Genomic DNA, 17,464 nt, shown 5'->3' with positions numbered 1-17,464 from the left:
CAGCCAGGAGCAAAGCGCTCCCTCCTCCCAGCAGCATGTCCTTCATTCCATCCCAGTGCCGCAGGGCCACTAATTAATTTTGTGACAAGGAGGGATATTTAGCACCTTCTGGCGATGCCCAGCGTAGCACAGAGCTGGGATGTCACCCCTGTGGTCCCTGCGTGGTGCCTGCTCTGTCCTGCTGGGGCAGGGAGACAGAACACATCGGGGCAAGTCGAGTGCATGGCTGGCTTTTTTCCACTTACTGGTTTCCTAAGGAGTTGAGGTTTGTGATCATGCTCCCTTGTCCGTTCCCTTGATTCCCAGTGACTGCTGGGCCAGGTTGGGCTGGGGACACTGGCCTCCACATACGTGGAGAATTCTCCCCTGACCCAAACCCACAGGAAAGCAGGAGCCACCGTGCTGCAGGTGCCCAGTGAAGGGATCTCCCACCTCTCCGGCACCCGACTGCTCTTTTCATGGGTATCCAGCCCTCTGGAAACTCAGCACAAGCCTCCAGCTCTTCCCAGTGCTGGGCAAACCAGTTCCTTTTAAAGGGCAGCCACCGTGCTTGCTCCTCTCCACTAACCCTGATGCAGCTCCCCGGCCCCAGCTGCCTGCGAGCATCCTCAGGGGGACATCGCGGGCAGGTGCGTCGGCAAAGGGCTCATCTGGGCTGCGCCGGCAGTGGCAAAGGCATCGCCAAGGGCCCTCGCTGGGCCGGGACTCAGCTCCAGCACCAGCCCAGCTCAGCGACTCCCATCCCACCGGCTTCCCTCCCCGGGCATGGCAGCGGACATGGGGCTGGGGCCGGAGGCTGCGTGGCCGGGCTGGGCTGCGCTGCTGCCGCAACCCGAAGGCAGCATCTCCCCGCCGGGGCGGAGGGAGGGCTGGGGCGGTGTTTATGTACATGATACTGGGGAAGAAGGGGGAACAGGCAACAGGCTCGCTTGCAAATGGGATTTCTGGGAAGTGGAAAGCTGGCATGCGTTCAGCCTGGAACTGTCCTGATTTCCAATTGGAAACATCCCACGGTGACTTAACTTCATTCAGGGGAAGATCTCGTTCTGCAGAGCTGACGCCGCACTACTAAACTCGCCCCCGGCGTTTGCACCGTTGCGGAGGTGGCTGCGGGGAGGGGGACGAGGAACAAGACAAGGGCTGTTGGTGGCACAGAGTCATGCCCTGTCCCTGCGCTGGCTTTGCACCACCCTGTGAGACTCTGAGGGTCCAGTCTGGAGGGGTGTGGAAGGTTTGCAACTCCCTTTGCTTTTCCCCTAGCAAATTCCTTGCTCTTCCCCTGCAGCTGCCCCCTGGGGCTGCTGTCGGCTTCATGCACTAATTAGGACGTGGTTGGGAAGCTGGAAATGACCAGTGATTCACCAGGATGCTGGTGAATCTGCCCCCGCCATGGCCCTGCCACGCCAGGGTGTGGTAGGCTGGAGATAGCAATAAAACCGGGGCCGTCCCATCTGAGGGCGGCGAGGGAATTGCTGCACCCATCCTGGCACTGCTGCTAATGGCCGGGCTGAGTGTTTGATGGCAGGTGGAGAAGGCTAACGGCTCGATATGGCGAGCACCTGCAGGTAGCTCTTGGTGGGTATTGATAGGAACCGGACGGCATCCAGCCTGACCTGCCCGCCGGAGGCTGTGCCCCAGGATGGCTGTGCTGGAGATGGGAGCTGGGAGACCCCCCGGGGCCTTGGTCAGCTTTAGTTTACAGGACCACCGGGATTTGGTGCAGAGAGCCCTGACATCCTGATTTATCTCTGCCTCCGGAGACGCGTTCTGGCTGTGTCAGCTCGGCACAGGGCTCGGGCTGTTGGCTGTGGTTGCCCCCCAGGGATGCCCTGTGCCAGAATGGTACCACTGCCAGAGGTGGAGGCAAGCTTGACAAAGGCAGCGGATGCCAAGCCTGTGCCTGGGTCTAGGGGTGGGCCTGTGCGTGCTTGGTTTGGTCTGTTTGCTTAAGAACAAACCTCCTGGTTTGGGGGACCTTTGGTTCCCGCTCTGTTTGTCCACAGAGGCCGGCAGTATGGGCGGCTCTGGGCCTGGGGGCTGTTGGTGCTGGGGCCAGGAGGAATTGGGGGCAGCCGTGGGTACCAGGCTCGGCTCCTGCCCATGGTGGATCCCTGCCGTGGTGGCTCTTTCTGGGCACTTGGGAGTGCTTTTGGCCGCTCTGCACGTTGTGCCCGCTGGCACGCACACAGTGGGTGCTCTCTGGGGCTGTGGACCAAGCTGCAGATGGGTGCAGGGTCAGAGAGCCTCGGCCAGCCCCGAGCTGTCCAGAGCCTGTGCTCGCCCCGTCCTTGGGAGCTATTTGGTGCAATGCACTTGCACAACTGAGACATGTATGCTGTTGCATCACAGCTCGGTTACAAGCTGTTCCAAGGCCTGCAAAGGTACAGGATCAGATCTAAAAATGGAGAGTTTCCCCATATACCGCCGTCACACCCATGCCGACGTAAGGGAGGCGTGGCATTGCACGAGGAAGGCAACGGGGACAGCAGTTGTGCTGCTGGGGAGGATGACGGGCTGCCCCCGATGACAGCCCTGGCCGGGCGAGCTTCACTGCGGCACAGAGGGCAGAGCTGAGCTGTTCCTGCCCAGGGGTAAATCCCCACGGGCACACGTGGCCACGCTGGGCCATCTTGCCCAGCAGAGCATGGTGAAGCCTGGGGATGCATGAAACTCTTTGCAGAGACCTGAGTGGCCGCTGGCCTCCACCCAGCCTCGCCGCTCCGGCAGGTGTGGGGCTCCGCACCGGCACGGCGCTGCACTGCCAGCTATGCCAGGAATGTGCCGAATTCGTCGGGACTTGACTGTGGGAGGTCGGGGTGCAGAGCAGCTGATGAGTCACTTGGAGGGCTGGCAGCGGTGCAGCGAAGCTCGTGAGCTGGGGCGATGCCAGAGCTGCCGCAACCCCCTAACCCAGAGCCTCCCCAAACCCAAATGCCCACGGGAAGCGTGCTGGCAGCGCTCTGCCGGGGTCTCGTGGTGGCAGCGGTGCCATGCAGGCTGGTAACGGTGGCGTTAGCAGAGCAACACACTGTGGTGTGCCCCCTGCACCCTAGGGTGCTGCATTTATGACTTTATTTTTCATCTGTATGAGTGCAGCCGTTTGCTAAAGCACTGGAGTGAGCAGCCTGTGGGAGATGTGACAGCGGAAAATTGGTAATTTAGACAAAAACAATCAAGAGCCTCTGCAGGGAGTGGTACAACCTGCCGTGGTGACTGAGCCCAGGCTGGGGCTCACCCCAATGGGCTCGGAGGCAAGTGGGAATAGCAGCGCCTGGCTCTTCAGAGCCCCAGGACCCACTGCCAGGAGCAGAGGCACCCTGCCCCAGAGCATCGCTGCACCCTGCTCCGGGCCCTGCGCCCTCCAAGTGCTCCCAACTCGGGGTGTTTGCAGGGAGCTTGTGGCTTTGTGTCCCGTGTGGGTGTGAGGAATGGGAAATTAAAAAGCTGTGCGGGTGTGGGGAGCCGAGCCCCGCTGCCAGTGGGTATTATCAGCCACTGTGTCTGTGCACAGTTACAGCTCACTCCCATCTGTGGGGTTTTTAGCCATTTGATGGTCTTATATCATGATTAAAACCATCCCCGCCGCAGCCCTCCGCTTTCCAGCCTGCGCGGGGTGGTGCCGTGCAGATGTTTGTCCAAGGCTATTTATGAGCGCTTGCAGCCTGGACGCCCCCGGGGCTGCAGCCGGGGCTGGAGCAGGCGAAATTCACTGCGTGTCGGTGTCCGAAAGCCGGAGCTGGGCTGCGGTGCCAGCGGGGCATTACGAGCTGTGAGTACCTCCAGACCCGTGGGAGCCCGTGGGAGCTGGAACGGGGATGAGGACGGGGACTGAGCCCCTTCTGTGCCCCTCTGCATTTGGAGGGAAACACGGCGGCTGCCCCGGGCTGGCCAAGCCGGGAGGGCCTGGCACAGGATGCTCCTGGGACAGCGGGGACGGTGACACTGGCTGGGCTTGGGGCCAGGGGGGATAGGGGTTTGCTCCCCAGGTGCCCTCTCCCCCCGGGGCTGTGCATGGGCAGAGCAGGGCTCTACCAGCTCCTGGCAATCGTGTGGCTGGGGGTTAATCATTGAACCCCTTTGCAGGCTGGATAACGCAGCCAGTGGCAGAGGGGTGACGGGGACATCTGTCCGTCCACTTCCCAGACCTCAGACATAGCCCCTGTGCTCCTTCTCCAGCGCCGGGTGCCTGTGCCCCCTCTCCGTGGGGATGCACTTGGCAGTGATCTGGACAGCCCCGTGGGTACCGCAGCATGCAGGAGACCCTGGTGTCAGGGTGCTGGCAGCACCGTGTGCCAGCTGAGCGGCAGCCTCGGGAGCCGAGCCGGCCCCCGGCACAGCCGAGAGAGCCAAGAGCCGTGGCTGGGTTGTAAACACGCTCAGATAAAGTTACAGCCATTGATGTTCCTTGAAAAGCCGCATGGAGGGAGAGCTCCAGGGACCCCTGAGCTGAGAGAGCCAGTCCTGCCCCAGCTCCTGCAGTGAGGAGGGGGTGGATGTGCCTCCTGTCTCTGTGGGCAGCGGTGGGGGAGCAGCCCCCTGCCCCACTGTGCTGCCCCGCTCCTCGGGGGGCAGAGGGCTGTGGGGCTCAGCCCCCCGAGATGGCTGCTGCTGGCTGCGCCCAAGGATGGGGGACATTGGGGCTTGCCCGTGGCTGAGCTGCTTATGGCCCAGATGGATGCAGAGGCAGGATACGGCCCTCGGGGCTGCACGGGGACATGCAGGGCTGCTCCTGGGGCCCATGCTGCCGAGGGAGCGGTTTGGGGTGCATAGATACATGGTGCTGTGGGGACAGATGTGGGTCCATGGGGTGTGCAGAGCCCCATGGAAACCTCTTTGCATCCCCGGCGGGTTGGGCTGCGGTGGCCTGCCGCACCGCCGTGCTGTTAAAGGGGCTTTCAGCGCGAGCAAAGGATGCCTTCCCATGCTCGTCCCGCAGCGGCACAGTGCCGAGGGGGTTAAGGCTGCCGGCAGCTGCGGTGGCTGTTAATGATTGATACCAATGACGGTCTCCGTGGGCTTGGAAGGAAATCATCCACCCTGGCCACACGAGAGGAAGCGGCGTGGATGGAGGGGACGGGCGGTGGCACCGGTGAGTGCGTGCGTGTGTGTGTGTGCGTGCATGCAGCGTCGGCGTGGAGCCTGGCCATGGCACACATGGGCCATTGTCTGCGGCTGGTGCCCGGAGGTGGCTGAGAGCAGCCGGGGACCGGCTGGCACGGTGATGGGTGCAGCTGGAGACGTGGCTGGCGCAGAGCGCAGCAGTGAAGGCACCGCGGCGCCCGGCGCCGTTGGGATGCTGGGGTGATTACCGTGCGCTTAAGCAGGTGCTGAGGATTTGTCGCAGCAGTGTTTCCCCAGCGCTGCTGCCATAATCCCGGCTCCTGACCTGACCTGGCTGGAGAGGGGCTGTGGCTGGGTTTGTTTTGATGCCTTGTACGGCGATTGCTTACGACAGGTAATTCTGCCCGCTGGAAGTGGTTTCTTAAAGAGCTTAGCAAGAGGTTTAAACCCTCCAGGTCTGGGTCCGGTTTGCAGCTCGGAGGCTGCATTAGTGGATTACCTTTGGCAGAGGTGTCGTGACTGCCCAGGCACCTCCGTACCCCCCGGCCAGGTTTTGGTGGCAGCACCAAGGCCAGCCACGAGCCGTGGCCTGGCCACCCCGGCCCCCTGCGGCCCCAGCGCTGGGCCGAGGGAGGGGGAAGCTCTGCAGCCCCACAGCGGTTCCAGGTTTGTGGGAGGCTGCAGAGTGTGGGGGGAGAGGCTGAAGGATTGCATCCTGATCCGATAAATGCTCTTGATGTCTCATACCCACTCACCCATGCTGGTGCCCCATGCCTCTCGGTGTCTGCCGTGGTCCGGCTTGGTGTGCTGGCAGCCTCCTGCTCTGGACCCTCGCCTCCGAGCCCCACAGTGTGCATTTGCGTCTGTCCACGACTGATTTCATTCCCACTGGTCCCCTGGGGGTCTGCTCCCGGGCCACCCTGCAGCTAGGGAAGGATGCTTGGCCGGTGATGCCAGAGGAGAGCTGCCAGCTGCTGTGGGGCTGCCCTGTCCCACGAGGACATGGTGGCTTGGGGAGCCTGGTGATCCCGTGCACATGGGGTTTGGCTCTGCCCCCAAGAAGGGACGATGGAGCAACATGGTTAAAGCAGGGACATACGCTCAGCACTGCCAGGGCATGGACCATGTCCTACTCTGCCCTGGGTCCGGGCCCACCCTGTCACACCACAATGACACTCCCCAGATATTACCCCATGTATATGGGATGCTGCTGCGCCTGCCCCAAACCCTCCATCTCCCCCAGCAGCATGTTTTGGCCGGGCCACCCCTGCGGGCCATGCCTGTGATGGAGCCAGGGTTGCCAGGGAGATAAAACACAAACTCCCTGTGCTTTTTGTGCTTTTCCCTGACCCCAGCTGGAGTGGGAGCAGGAGACTCGCCCTCCCCGAGACCGGTGACGCTGGCTGCCAGCAGCTGCTTTGTTCTCTGGAAATCCCCTGTCTTCCCCCTGCTCCCTGCCATCCCGCTCTGCAGTGCCGAGGACAGCGGGGGCTTCTCTTGCTCTTCATCCCTGTGGACTCTGGCCAGCCGGGATGTCCCTGCTTGGGGCTGCTGCCGCTCCTGCGCCAGCCCAGCTGCGTGGCAGCGGTGACGTTGCATGCGTGCTGTGGGTGCGCGGCAGCTGCCGTCTGCCCTTGTCCAGGACTTTGCCCCGGCTCAGCAAAGCCGGCACAGCAGCTCTGCTGCTTCCCAGCTGGATCCAGCTCAGGCTTTTCTGCCTTCCCTCCCAGCAAGGCTCCCATGGGGATTCGCAGGGTTGATGGTGAGCATGTGCTTGCAGAAGCAGGTGGTAAAGCCTGGCCTGGCTGCAGCGCTCACTGGCTGCAGCCTCTCACACCGAAACCCTTCTGAGGTGCACGGGGCAAAGCTCTCTGGGAGGAGGCTGCTTGATCCAGGGAGGCTTTCGCCAGCATCGGTGGTGGGCAGTGAGCTGGGATGCTCTGGCACCGCAGTGGCGGCCGACATGTGCACTTTGTCACAGGGATGAGGTGGCAGGGGGGATGGCACGCTCCCTCCTGGGGCTGCATTGTAGCAGCACCCGGCACAGGCAAGGGCAAGAGACAAAATTAACCCCAGAAGGAGCTGTGCTGGAGGGGGAGCACATCAGGACCGTGCCTGCGGGCACCATGGTTCAGGGCGTGGGTCCTGCTCCTGCACGGAGCCGGGCGCAGGAGGAGGCCGTGCGTGTGCAGGAGCCTGGTTTGGTTAGCACGGAGGGCTGTGCTGCCTCCTGGCCCCCAGCCCTGATGGACGCAGTGCCGGAAACGCTTGCTCAGCTGGATGGCGGGGCCGGGATTAGGACAGGGATGAGGTTATGGAAGAGAAGCGGCTGCCGGTCCCTGCCGTGCTGGGAGCTGCGGGAGCCAGCCAGCCGGCAGCACCATGGGGACGGGACGGAGGGAAACCTCAGTCCTCAGCATGCGGCTCTGCACTGAGGTCTGGTTTTCGAGTGCCCACAAGCAGCTTTCTTCCCAAAGGCTGATCTCGCTGCGAATCCAGCAGGCACTGGGATTTCCAGGGCTGCTAGCCGGCTCTGATGAGCCTGTGGCAGTGCCCAGCCAGGCACAGGGGCATTTCTTGCAGCTCTCCATCCCACCTTTGCCTCCATCTCTTCTTCCCCTGCAAACTTTTCTCCCTTTGCTGCCCTCTCCCAGGGCTGGCATGTAAGTCTTATAAGTCCAGGGCAATTCGACAACACCAAGCAGCGTTTCCCACCGGGTTGTGGCTCAGGCTTTTGGCCGGGGCTGGGACTGGCACAGGATGCCCTGTGGCTGGCTCAGCCCTGCCGAGGGCGTGGGGAATGCACAGGGCTAGCTTTTATTTTCTCCTGCTTGAGCCATCCAACGAGGGTTGAAGTAGCTGCAGCGATGGAGCAGCCCGGGGCCTCGCTCGGCAGAGAGCCGGAGCTGGGGATGGCCCCGCACAGAGACGCTGGAGCAGCCGAGTTGCTGGCACTCGTCCCCTGGCTGCAGCGACCCTGCCAGACCCACTCGCACTGCGCCTGTGGAATTGAATTTAAATATTTTTATTTTTTTCTTCCTGTTGCAGCTCGAGCACGCGCTGTGCTGGCCCGGCGGGGCAGAGCCAAGCCCCCTGCACCCCCTGCACCGAGCGGGGCGGCCCTAGGGGCATGGAGAATCCATTTTATTAGTGCATTATAACGCATTTGTTCCTGCCCTGGGCTCTACTTGCAAGACGGGACTCGGCAGTTTGCACTTGCTTATCTGACAGTGGATTTTCCTCTGCCAGGCCCCTCGCAGGGGCCATGGGTGATGGGGTAACCCCATGTCCCTTCCCATGGGTGCTGAGCGCTGCAGTTAACTGGAAGAAAAGTGTTTTCAAGGGCTCCGGTCAGAGGAGAGGCATGTGGCTCAGGAGGAGGGAGAGAGGTGAAGAAAGGGCTAGAAAAACAGAGGAAGGAGGCCAACACGCAGGGCGTGTTTGGCCGGTGGCCACGCAAGCCCCTTGCTTGGGAGCTGCCTGGATGCTCGCCCCGAGAACATGGGTAAAACTTCCAGACGAAGGGTTTTCATTATCGCTTCGGAGAGGGGTTGCAGGCAGCCTTGGCCGCCTGCCTCCTCCTCCTGCCCACCACGGTCCCAGGGTGGCAGAGCCCAGCAGCCGCGATGGTAACCCCTGCATCCCAGCAGACCCCCGCCGAGGGGCTGGGGCGATGGGGGCGGCAAGGCGCCTGTTGGAGCTGAAATTCGGGTTGGAGCGTGGGAGGACAAGGCGGTTGGATCCCCATGGCATGCAGCCAGCCTGGGAGCTGGAGGGACGCTGTTAGCTGCGGCGAGCGCTCAGAGGGGAGCCCAGCAGCTCCGGCATCGTGCCCCAGCTGGTGCAGCCTGGGCTGGGCTGGTGGGCAGGGGGTGGTCGCGCACCAGTAGCCCCCCTGCCCAGCTGCTCTGCTCTGGATTTAGGGCTTGGCAGGCTCTGGTGCCTGAGCGGTGAGCCTGCGCCTCCCCTCCTCCAGCCTGCTCGCCGCCCTCACAGCCGCCAGATAACAGCCAGGAGCCCTGACGCCCCGGGGAGGGCCGCGGTGTGGGAATGGTTCCCATTAGCTGATGTCTGCTGCATGCTGTGGGGTTTTGGGGGCTGCTTGGGTGCGTCCAGCCAGCCAAGCTGGGCTTGATGTCTGCTTTTGCAGAAGACTCTCCCTGTGCCCCACACCAGCCCTCAACAGGCTTTTTCCAACCCCTCCTAGTGCATCTCCCCATGAGGAGGGGTCCCAACGCAGCCAGACAGGATTCCTGCCCAGCAGGAGCACAGCTGGCATCACCCACCAAAGCACTTTTGGCCCATGGCAAGCCACACTGGGGGCTCACTGCTCCCTGCACCCACTCCCCCAGAGCTGACTGCCAGCACCCTGGTTGCACCGAGCCCTGGCGTGGGCTGGTGCTGGGAAATCACTCCCTCCTGTCACCATTTCACCTGCTCCTTCCCAGCTGGGGCGGCGTTAACTCTCTCGCACCCTCAGCTGCAGCCGAGAGCAGCTATAAAGCAGCCCACCCTCCTGCCTGTTGCTCTTCTGGCATGGCTGGGTTGTCCTTGGTGCTGCTCCTGTGCTTGCCACAGGGCGATGTGGATAGGGAGTGGCACCCACACACCGTGCTGGTGAGCATGGGGGTCCTCAGGCTCTGTTTGGGGATGTGCCCCAGCTGTGGTTTGTGGCTTGCTGGAAAGCCATGACCTTTATGGGCTATGGAAGGGCAGTTATTCCATTTATTTCCTTCTTTTACTCCTTACCTTTATGAAAATGCAAGAGGAGGTTTAGGAGGTTTTTATTTGATGTTTACCCTGAGGAAAAGCACCAGCTTTTCTGCCCCATGGCTCTCCTGGGAGGTTTAGGGGAGCCCCCCCCACCCCTGAGCTGCTGTTTGGAGCCCTGAAGCATGTCCACTCGATCGGCTGTGGAGGATGCCGTGTCCCTCCCCACTCCCGGATACTAATGACTGTGAAATAGCCCAGCTGGTGCAGGGAGAACAGCGCCTGCTCCGGGCTGGTGAAGCCGAGGTTGGACCCAGGTTAAAGGCTCCCAGAGCGGCCCCTGAGCCTGGCGCAGTCCCCCGTGCCACTGAACTCTGGAGACAGGGGTGGTGAAACCCCCATATTCAGGGGCACGGTGCCTCTGGCAAGACTGTAGATGGACTCTGTGGCGCCTACCTGCAGCATCCAGCACACCTAGCAGCCACCTTTCCTGCTCCAGCCACCCTGTCCCCTGGGGCTGCTGTCCCTAAAAGGAGCCACAGCTTCGACTGGCGGCTCCCTTTCCTCTGCGGTAGCCCCGCCACCAGGTGAGCATCGGCTTTGTCACAGGGCGGAGGGCTGGCATGTACCCAGGGGATGTTGGGGGACCTTGACCCCTGCTGCTTTGCTGCAGAGGGCAGCAGTGATTGAGGAGCGGGTGAATTGCTGCTGGGGAGCACGGGGAGAGCCAGCGCCGGTGGGTCTGCCAGCAGTGCGGACGCAGGCGCGCGCTGGTGCTGCCCGTGGGTGTTGTGGTGGGCAGGTTTCTCCGTGCACGCGTGTCTCACCCTGTGGCTAGTGGCCGGCAGCGTGCCGGCAAGGAGAGCAGCAGCCACACCGCTTGGCTCCTCCATTCCCAGAGAGCAGCTCCAGCCCGGGGTGCCCTAAAGGGGTGGATTTAGTAGGTTTGGGAGTGGTAATGCCGCTGCGTTGGCACATCCTCTGCCTGCACTGAGGATGTGGTTCCCGTCCCTGGTTGTTCCCCGCCACCCTCCCAGTGGGGACTGCTTGTGCCAGCCGAGGAGCGGCGGGAGCATCCCTGAGCCGGGCACTGGTGCTGTCCCAGCTTGCCCCAGGCTGACCGACTGGCATAGCTCTAACTTCAGGGCACCGGTTTTTGGGAGGAGCAGGTGATTGATGCAATGGCCAGGAGAGGCCGGGCTGGATGGGAGGGTGGTGTCCCGAGGTGGTCCCGGGGTGCTGGCGGAGCGGGGACGTGGCATGATGGAGGCCAGCTGGCTTTCTGTGCTCTGCTTCCTTCTTTGGAGGTTTCTTTGAAATGTCAGCGCTGCCTTCCCTCCCTCCCATTATCGTAACAGTCCCCATGTATTTGCATTCGCTTTCCAAAGTGCCGTGCCCAGGCGGAGGGTGGGTCACCCCGAATCCTGCTCCCAGGGCTCCCCCCTCTTACCCTGCTGGGGTGCAAAGGGCTCCCTGGTGTTTCAAGGGTGCTGAAGCCCCGTTGCTAGATGCCTAGCAGGGTCCGGCCCCCTGCCCCTACAGCTGCTGGGTTGTTTGGCGTCTGTGCTCCTGCCCGTCCTGCTCCCCCGGGATTTTCTCCTGGTGTGACCTGCGGAAGGGATGGCAGTGCCGGGGGCGGGGAGCGGGGACGGTTTGGGGACAGAAGCAGGGGGAAGGGATGCAGCCGGTGAATCCAGGGCAGCGGCAGAGCTCATCTCAGTGCAGCTGCCTCCCTTGCCACGACATCCCCCCCCTTCCTGGGCAGCAGCCCCCTGCACACCACTGCCCTGCCGGGGTGGGGGGGGCCCGGCAGCCCCCCGTCTTGCCCCTCTCGCCCTTCGCTTGCCGCCAGCTACTCCCCGACACTGCACCTGGGCTGGGGGAGGCGGCGTGTGCAGCGCTGCCCTTCGCCTCTCCTCTGCGCGGGGACGCGAGCGGGAGCTGTTTGTCCCTGTCGCCTGCCGGCTGGCTGCCACACACCGGGGCTCGCCAGCTCCGGCTGCACCGGAGCCGCCAGCACCCGCAAGAGCTCCGCCACCGCTGCCACCGGGAACGCCAATGCCACCGGTGCAAGGCTTGGGGGACTGGGACACCTGGGAGAGGACAGTGAGACCCTTCGCCTGCCGCCGGCTTCCCCCCGCCCGTGTGGGGCTGCTCCCCCCATAGCATGTGCCGTCGCCTCGTAGCGTGGCGGCAGGCGGTGCGGGGCTGGCTGTGCCCATCGCGGCCATGCTGGGAGCCGAGAGCTGGCGCTGAGCTGGGAGAGCCCCCGGCATCATGCTGAAGTTTCGGGCGGACCGGCGGGTGAGGTAGGACCCCGGGGTGGGCTGGCGGGGGCCGAGGGGGGCCACGGGCAGGCGGTGGTGGGGGACCCTCAGCCTGGGCAGTGGCTGCTGCATTGCAGTGCTTGGGAGGCGATGTGAACTCGGGAGTTTCTGGAGCGGGGTCAGCCGGGGGAGCCGCTGCTGGGAGGGTGGTTTAAGGAGGTTCCCTGGCGGTTCCCGGGGTCTTGCCTCATCTGGGGGTGGGGGCAGACTTTGGGGGAGATAGAGAGGCACCAGGATGGGTGCCAGGAGGAGCTGTGGGGGCTACAAAGCAGGGTGGGTGTCCTGGGCTTGGTGGTGGGGTGGGGGGAGAATCCAGCCTGCGGGAACATAAACCTGCTGCGGTGCGGAGTTGCGAGCAGGGTTGGGGGGATGTTCCCGGCTGGGGTCCGGGCATGCTGGCAGGTCCTGGCACTTTCCAGGGCTGGGGTGGTCAGGGTGCTGCTCGCTTGGCATTTGCACCCCCACCCTGTGTCAGCATCACGGGGGGCCTGGGTCGTGCCCCGGTACCACCACGTTCTGCCCCTCCAAAGTCACCTGCTGGGGGCAAACAGTCCGGGAGTGGCTCCAGCCTGCGTGACAGAATTCCCCGTTGCTGGTGTTGGAGCATGGGCTGGGCAGGCTGCCTCGGCGGATAACTCGTGCTGGTCGTGGCACAGAAAAGCCCAGTGCTGGGGGGGTTTGGGGAGCAAGTGCTGCCCCTCATTGTGGGGTGCATACACATTGCTCAGGTTTTTAAGGTGACCCCAAGCGAGGGGGAGGGCTGGTGGAGCAGAGCAGATCCGTGGCAGCGTGCAGGATGGGACCTGCAAGGGGGAGCAGCTCTCAGCAAGGCTTTTTTGGGCAGAAAGCAGTTAATATCTTCAGAGTCTGGCTGGAGCCCAGGTTCGGGGTGAAGTGTGTGTGGATGGGATGGTCTTGGCAGCTGCATTTTCTTGCTCAAACTTCCCTTGTTTTGCTGACACGCAGAAGTTCGGCAGCATTCCGGGCTGTTGGTGGGTTGGTTTCACAAGTGGCTGGGGGCACCCATGTCCTGGTGCCCAGAAGCTTTGGGAAGGAGGGGTGTCCCAGGGACGGGATCCAATGCAAACTTCCCGGGATGGAGCCCAGAACCTGTGGGTTGCCCTTGTCCTTTCCTCCTGACACAGCTCCAGCAGGGAGGGCCCCCAGGAAGCAGCATGTGAGCGGGTTCCCCAGCTGGAGCAGCGAGGTGCCGGGGTGCCTGGCAATACCGGCTCTACGGGACGGGGCAGGGACATGTCAAACGCTACTAGCCGAGCCCAGCAGGAGCCCTGCCTCATTCCTCCCGGAGCTGCCAGGGAGGCCTGCGCCGCTGCCGCCGGCTGCCTTTGGCTGCACCCCAGCATCGCCGAAGCAGCACCAGGGCTGGGGCCTGATCCAGCTGCAACAGCTTGTGTTGGTGGGTCCTGGGCTGATGGTCAGGGTCTGTGTGGTGCACAGCCCCGCTTGCCCGGCTGACCCTTCTCTTAGCCTGACTCGAGGTGTTTTGGCAAATAGTTCTAAAAGCAGCAAGCCGAGGGGGAGGGTGTGATGCTGGGGATGTCGCTGCAGGCACAGCCCAGGATGGGCCACTGCTGCGGCTGCTTCTGCAGCAACTTCTTCTGAGGGTGGGAGTGGGGTTTATGGTAACATCTGGGATGTGTCCAGCAGAAAAAACGAGGGCTCGGCCACCACCGACCTCGTTTCAGCTCCCAGCAAGGCAAGCGCTTTCTGGGAAACGATGATGAAACATGCTGAGCAGATCTGAAGCGGGGGGTTAGTGGGGGTGTAGAAGAGGGCGATGCTCGGGGCAGGGCACAGGGAGCCAGCCCCAGCGCCGGTGCAGGCGTGGCATAGTGAAACGCTGGAGTCGGAGCAGCAAATGTGGTGCTAAAGGCAAAGGGTTTCTGATGGGGGGACAGGGATGGGAGACACTAACCACCACCCCACTGCTGTCTCTCACAGCCACAATGAAAGGCGGAACACGTTCCTGCACCCAGTGACAGGACAGGTCCCCGAGGACAACTCAAGACTTGACTTGCAAAAGTAGGTTGGCTCCTGACTCCCCTGGTTTCAGGTCCTGGGAGCGGGTTGTGGTGGGGGACCAAGGTGGGCTGGGGTGTGGGGGGCTGGTGCCTGGGGTGTGGGTGCCAGGGGCCAGCTCCTGTGGGGTGGTGAAACACAGCTCTGCTGACTCAGCTCTCCCTCTGTGCCACAGACTGACCTTGGACATGTCAAGCAAAGCGGGTGGCAAGCGACCAGCAACCATCACCAGCGAGCCCTCCAACCACGCCATGGTGTCGGAGGTGCCCCCGGAGCGCCCCGGAGGCCGGGTGGGTGCCCAGAGCTGTGCGGCATGGCAGGCAGCAGCGGAGACGGGGTGCCGGGGGAGCCCCCGGGGACTGAGCGGCTCCTCTCCTCTGCAGGCTTCGCGCTCCTCCCGCAAGGGCATCGCCTTCGGGAAGCGCTCCAATTCCATGAAAAGGAACCCCAACGCAGCCGTGACCAAAAGCGGCTGGCTGTACAAGCAGGTACCCGAGCCCCTGCCGTACCAGGTGCCCTCCCGGGGCCGTACCATCCCCTTCCCGGGCACCTGTGGCATCACCCCCTCCCCAGGTGGGTGCTGCTCTCACTACCCCTCTCTCGCAGGCCAGCTCAGGGGTAAAGCAGTGGAACAAGCGCTGGTTTGTGCTGGTGGATCGCTGCCTCTTCTACTACAAAGGTACGGCAGCGAGCACCTGCCTCGGGTGCCCCCTGTGGCTTGTCCCCCCTGGCAGGACCAGGTGGCCACCAGCCAGGTGCTTCCATGCAAACCCAGGTTGTTACCGGGCTCAGAGCAGGTTTTGCCAGCGCGGGTGAAGGGTCTGGATGTGACAGCCTGCCGGGGAGCGGTGGCTGTGCACAGCACCCCTTTTTGTGGGTGTTTGACACATCAGGGACTTTGAGGGGTTAATGCAGGTACCTTCCCCGGCCTCTCTGGCAGCAAGCTGGGCTCAGCCCTGGCAGCACAGCCCAGGGCTGGCATGAATAATTGAGCAGGCTGTTGTGCGAGAGCCCAGAGCCCAGCCGTGTGCTGGGGAGCAACAGGCAGGCAGTAGTTTCCCACAGGTGGCCTGCCTGCTCGCCTGCCCACCCATGGGAAGGAGCGATGGGCCCGTGTCCCCGCAGCAGCTCGTGGGTCTCTGCCGGGGGGCAGCCAGGGCTCCCAGCCCCTCCGTGCCTGTAACCCCCACATTTGCCCTGTAGATGAGAAAGAGGAGAGCATCCTGGGCAGCATCCCCCTCCTCAGCTTCCGCGTGGCAGCCGTGCAACCCTCCGACAACATCAGCAGGAAGCACACGTTCAAGGTCAGTGCGTGGTTGTGCCGGAGCTTGGAGGTGACGGAGCTCTGGGGCAGCGCTGGGATGGCGGTGACGCTCGCAGGGTCCCCACTGCTCCCTCTTCTTGCTTTCTTGGTGATGGGGCATGGAGCAAGCTGGGGAGAGGAGTGACTGCAGTAACCCCACAGGGACCCTCTGTGCGGTTGTGCCTTCTGCCCGGGAAGCTGAGGCACGCGTGGGGCAAAGCAGCGTGTCTAAGGTCATCACCCACCCCAGGCCTGAGCTGCTCCTGGGCTCTGCCCTTTGGGGTGCGCTGCTGCCCCCCAACCCGGGGAGGTGCTGGGTGCAGGGCGAGCAGCAGCACTGCCCTCACCCCTCCCCCTGCCTCACTTTCCCCTCTGCATCGCTGCTCCCAGCCAGCCTGTCCCCACCGGCCGCTGCGGTGCTTCTCAGCAGCACTCCCAGAGCCAGACGTAGAGAGGTGTCCCCAATTCCTCCTTGTTTTTTAGCCTGCTTTGACTGGCGTGCAAAGGAAAGGGAAACGTATTTGCAAGGGTGTAGCCTGTAAAGAATCGCTGCTCGTCAGCCTGCGCTGCCGTGGGTGTTGGAGAGGAGAGCAGTGAGAGGCGGAGGGCGGCTGCTGCAGCCAGGGCTCTCCCGCGCCTGCCCCCGGCAGCAGACCTTGGTTATCCCTCGCTCGGTGCAGAGGCCGATCTTTCCCGGCACTGGTCGGCATCACCACGCACCTTCGCCGGCACAACTGCTCGTGCTGCCCGCGGTCCCTGGGAGGGTCGTGTTAGTGCTCGTTTGTTGAGGGATCGATGCGCAGGCTGGCTTGCGCTCGTGTACGCTTGTGCAAAAACCCAGCGTGCACCTTCCTGTGCGTGAGCTGGCGCCTGGGGTCCCCGCAGGGTGCTGCGGAGGAGTTTTTCAATCTAAGGGATGGATTTTTGTAGCTCCCTCCTTTAAACGTGCATTTAAGCTGCAGCTGAGCACAATTCAGGGGCGAGTGCTGGCAAGTGGCAGCATGGGCTCTCCCGTGTGCCTGTGCTGACGCTGGCAGCCAGCGAGGGGTCTCTGCCTGCGGCTTCTGCAGGTGACATCAGAGAAGTGACCTGGGGGTGTCAAAATATCTCTTAGCTTGTGACACTGGTGGGGAAAGAGCCTTGCAAAGCTGCTGCCCACGAACTGAGCTCTGCAGGCGTGTGCGTGCCTTTCCATCTGCACATGAGAGTTTTGGGGGATGGTTTGGTTCAGAGAGGGTAGAGAGGGTCCCGACGGCCGGGAGAGGTCTCTGCTGTGGCGCCCATGCTCCTGCCACGCTGCGGCTTGACCCTTGTCTGTGTTTCCTCCTCTCTCTGCGGGCGAGGATCCCCGGACAGGAGGTCTCTCTTCGTGCCTGTCCACCATGCCAGCACCCCGCCACCACCTAGGTAGTACCTTCTTGTGTTTCTGATGCATGCAGAAGGGTGAGGGACCCGCAGGCTTGCCGGCATGCTCCGCTCCCCCAGCTCGCACTAATCCAGGGGACGAATCGGTTTGGTTTAGTCTTTTGCTCTGGCTGCAGAGCTTTCAGAGGCAGGAGTGCATGGGGGTTGCAGGAGGTGACCCCACAGCTGGGCCTGATGGCTGCATGCTCTGGGGAAGGGGAAGATGGAAACCCAAGGGAGGGTTTTAATCAGAACCCCATTTCCCATCTTTCAGGGGGAAAAAACTCCTGCTTTTTCCCTCCTCACTGCCTCCTGTCCCTTCCCAGAGGGGGAAGGTGGAAGCTTCAAGAAGGTCCTGAGTAGCCAGACCTGCCCTCCAGCATGAGGTGGAGAGTGGGCACCAACATCCTGGACCAAAAGCGAACATTTTTGCCCAGAAATGTTGTCTGGGCCCAGAAGCCACCTTCCCCCCAACCCTGCATGATTGATAATGCTCCATCAGGCGCTGCTGCTCTCACTGGGACATGGACCCTTTGCTGGTCCCATGCGCCCCGTGGGGCCCCGCTCAATGCTGGGGTGCAGCAACTGGGGTGCCGCTCTGCCAGTGTGGGGCCCTGGG

General features: G+C 62.9%; 1 protein-coding gene across 6 annotated transcripts in view; it reads left to right on the top strand.

Moving 5' to 3' along the window:
• PLEKHA6 (pleckstrin homology domain containing A6) overlaps nt 1-17,464 on the top strand; it is a 54,648-nt gene that overhangs the window by 17,328 nt on the left and 19,856 nt on the right. For 4 of the 6 annotated variants that reach the window (XM_064472346.1, XM_064472351.1, XM_064472350.1 and 1 more), the window contains 4 exons: nt 14,061-14,141; nt 14,314-14,626; nt 14,745-14,817; nt 15,342-15,442. In XM_064472346.1, coding sequence (XP_064328416.1) covers nt 14,327-14,626; nt 14,745-14,817; nt 15,342-15,442 — 474 coding nt within the window. In that variant the 5' untranslated portion in view covers nt 14,061-14,141; nt 14,314-14,326. The other 2 variants (XM_064472347.1, XM_064472352.1) reach the window with 2 other exon arrangements.

Source organism: Phalacrocorax carbo, chromosome 23 (assembly GCF_963921805.1).
Source record: "Phalacrocorax carbo chromosome 23, bPhaCar2.1, whole genome shotgun sequence".
NCBI classification, from domain to species: Eukaryota; Metazoa; Chordata; class Aves; order Suliformes; family Phalacrocoracidae; genus Phalacrocorax; species Phalacrocorax carbo.
Note: the sequence above shows the minus strand (reverse complement) of the source record. Positions and strands in the feature narration are given on the sequence as shown.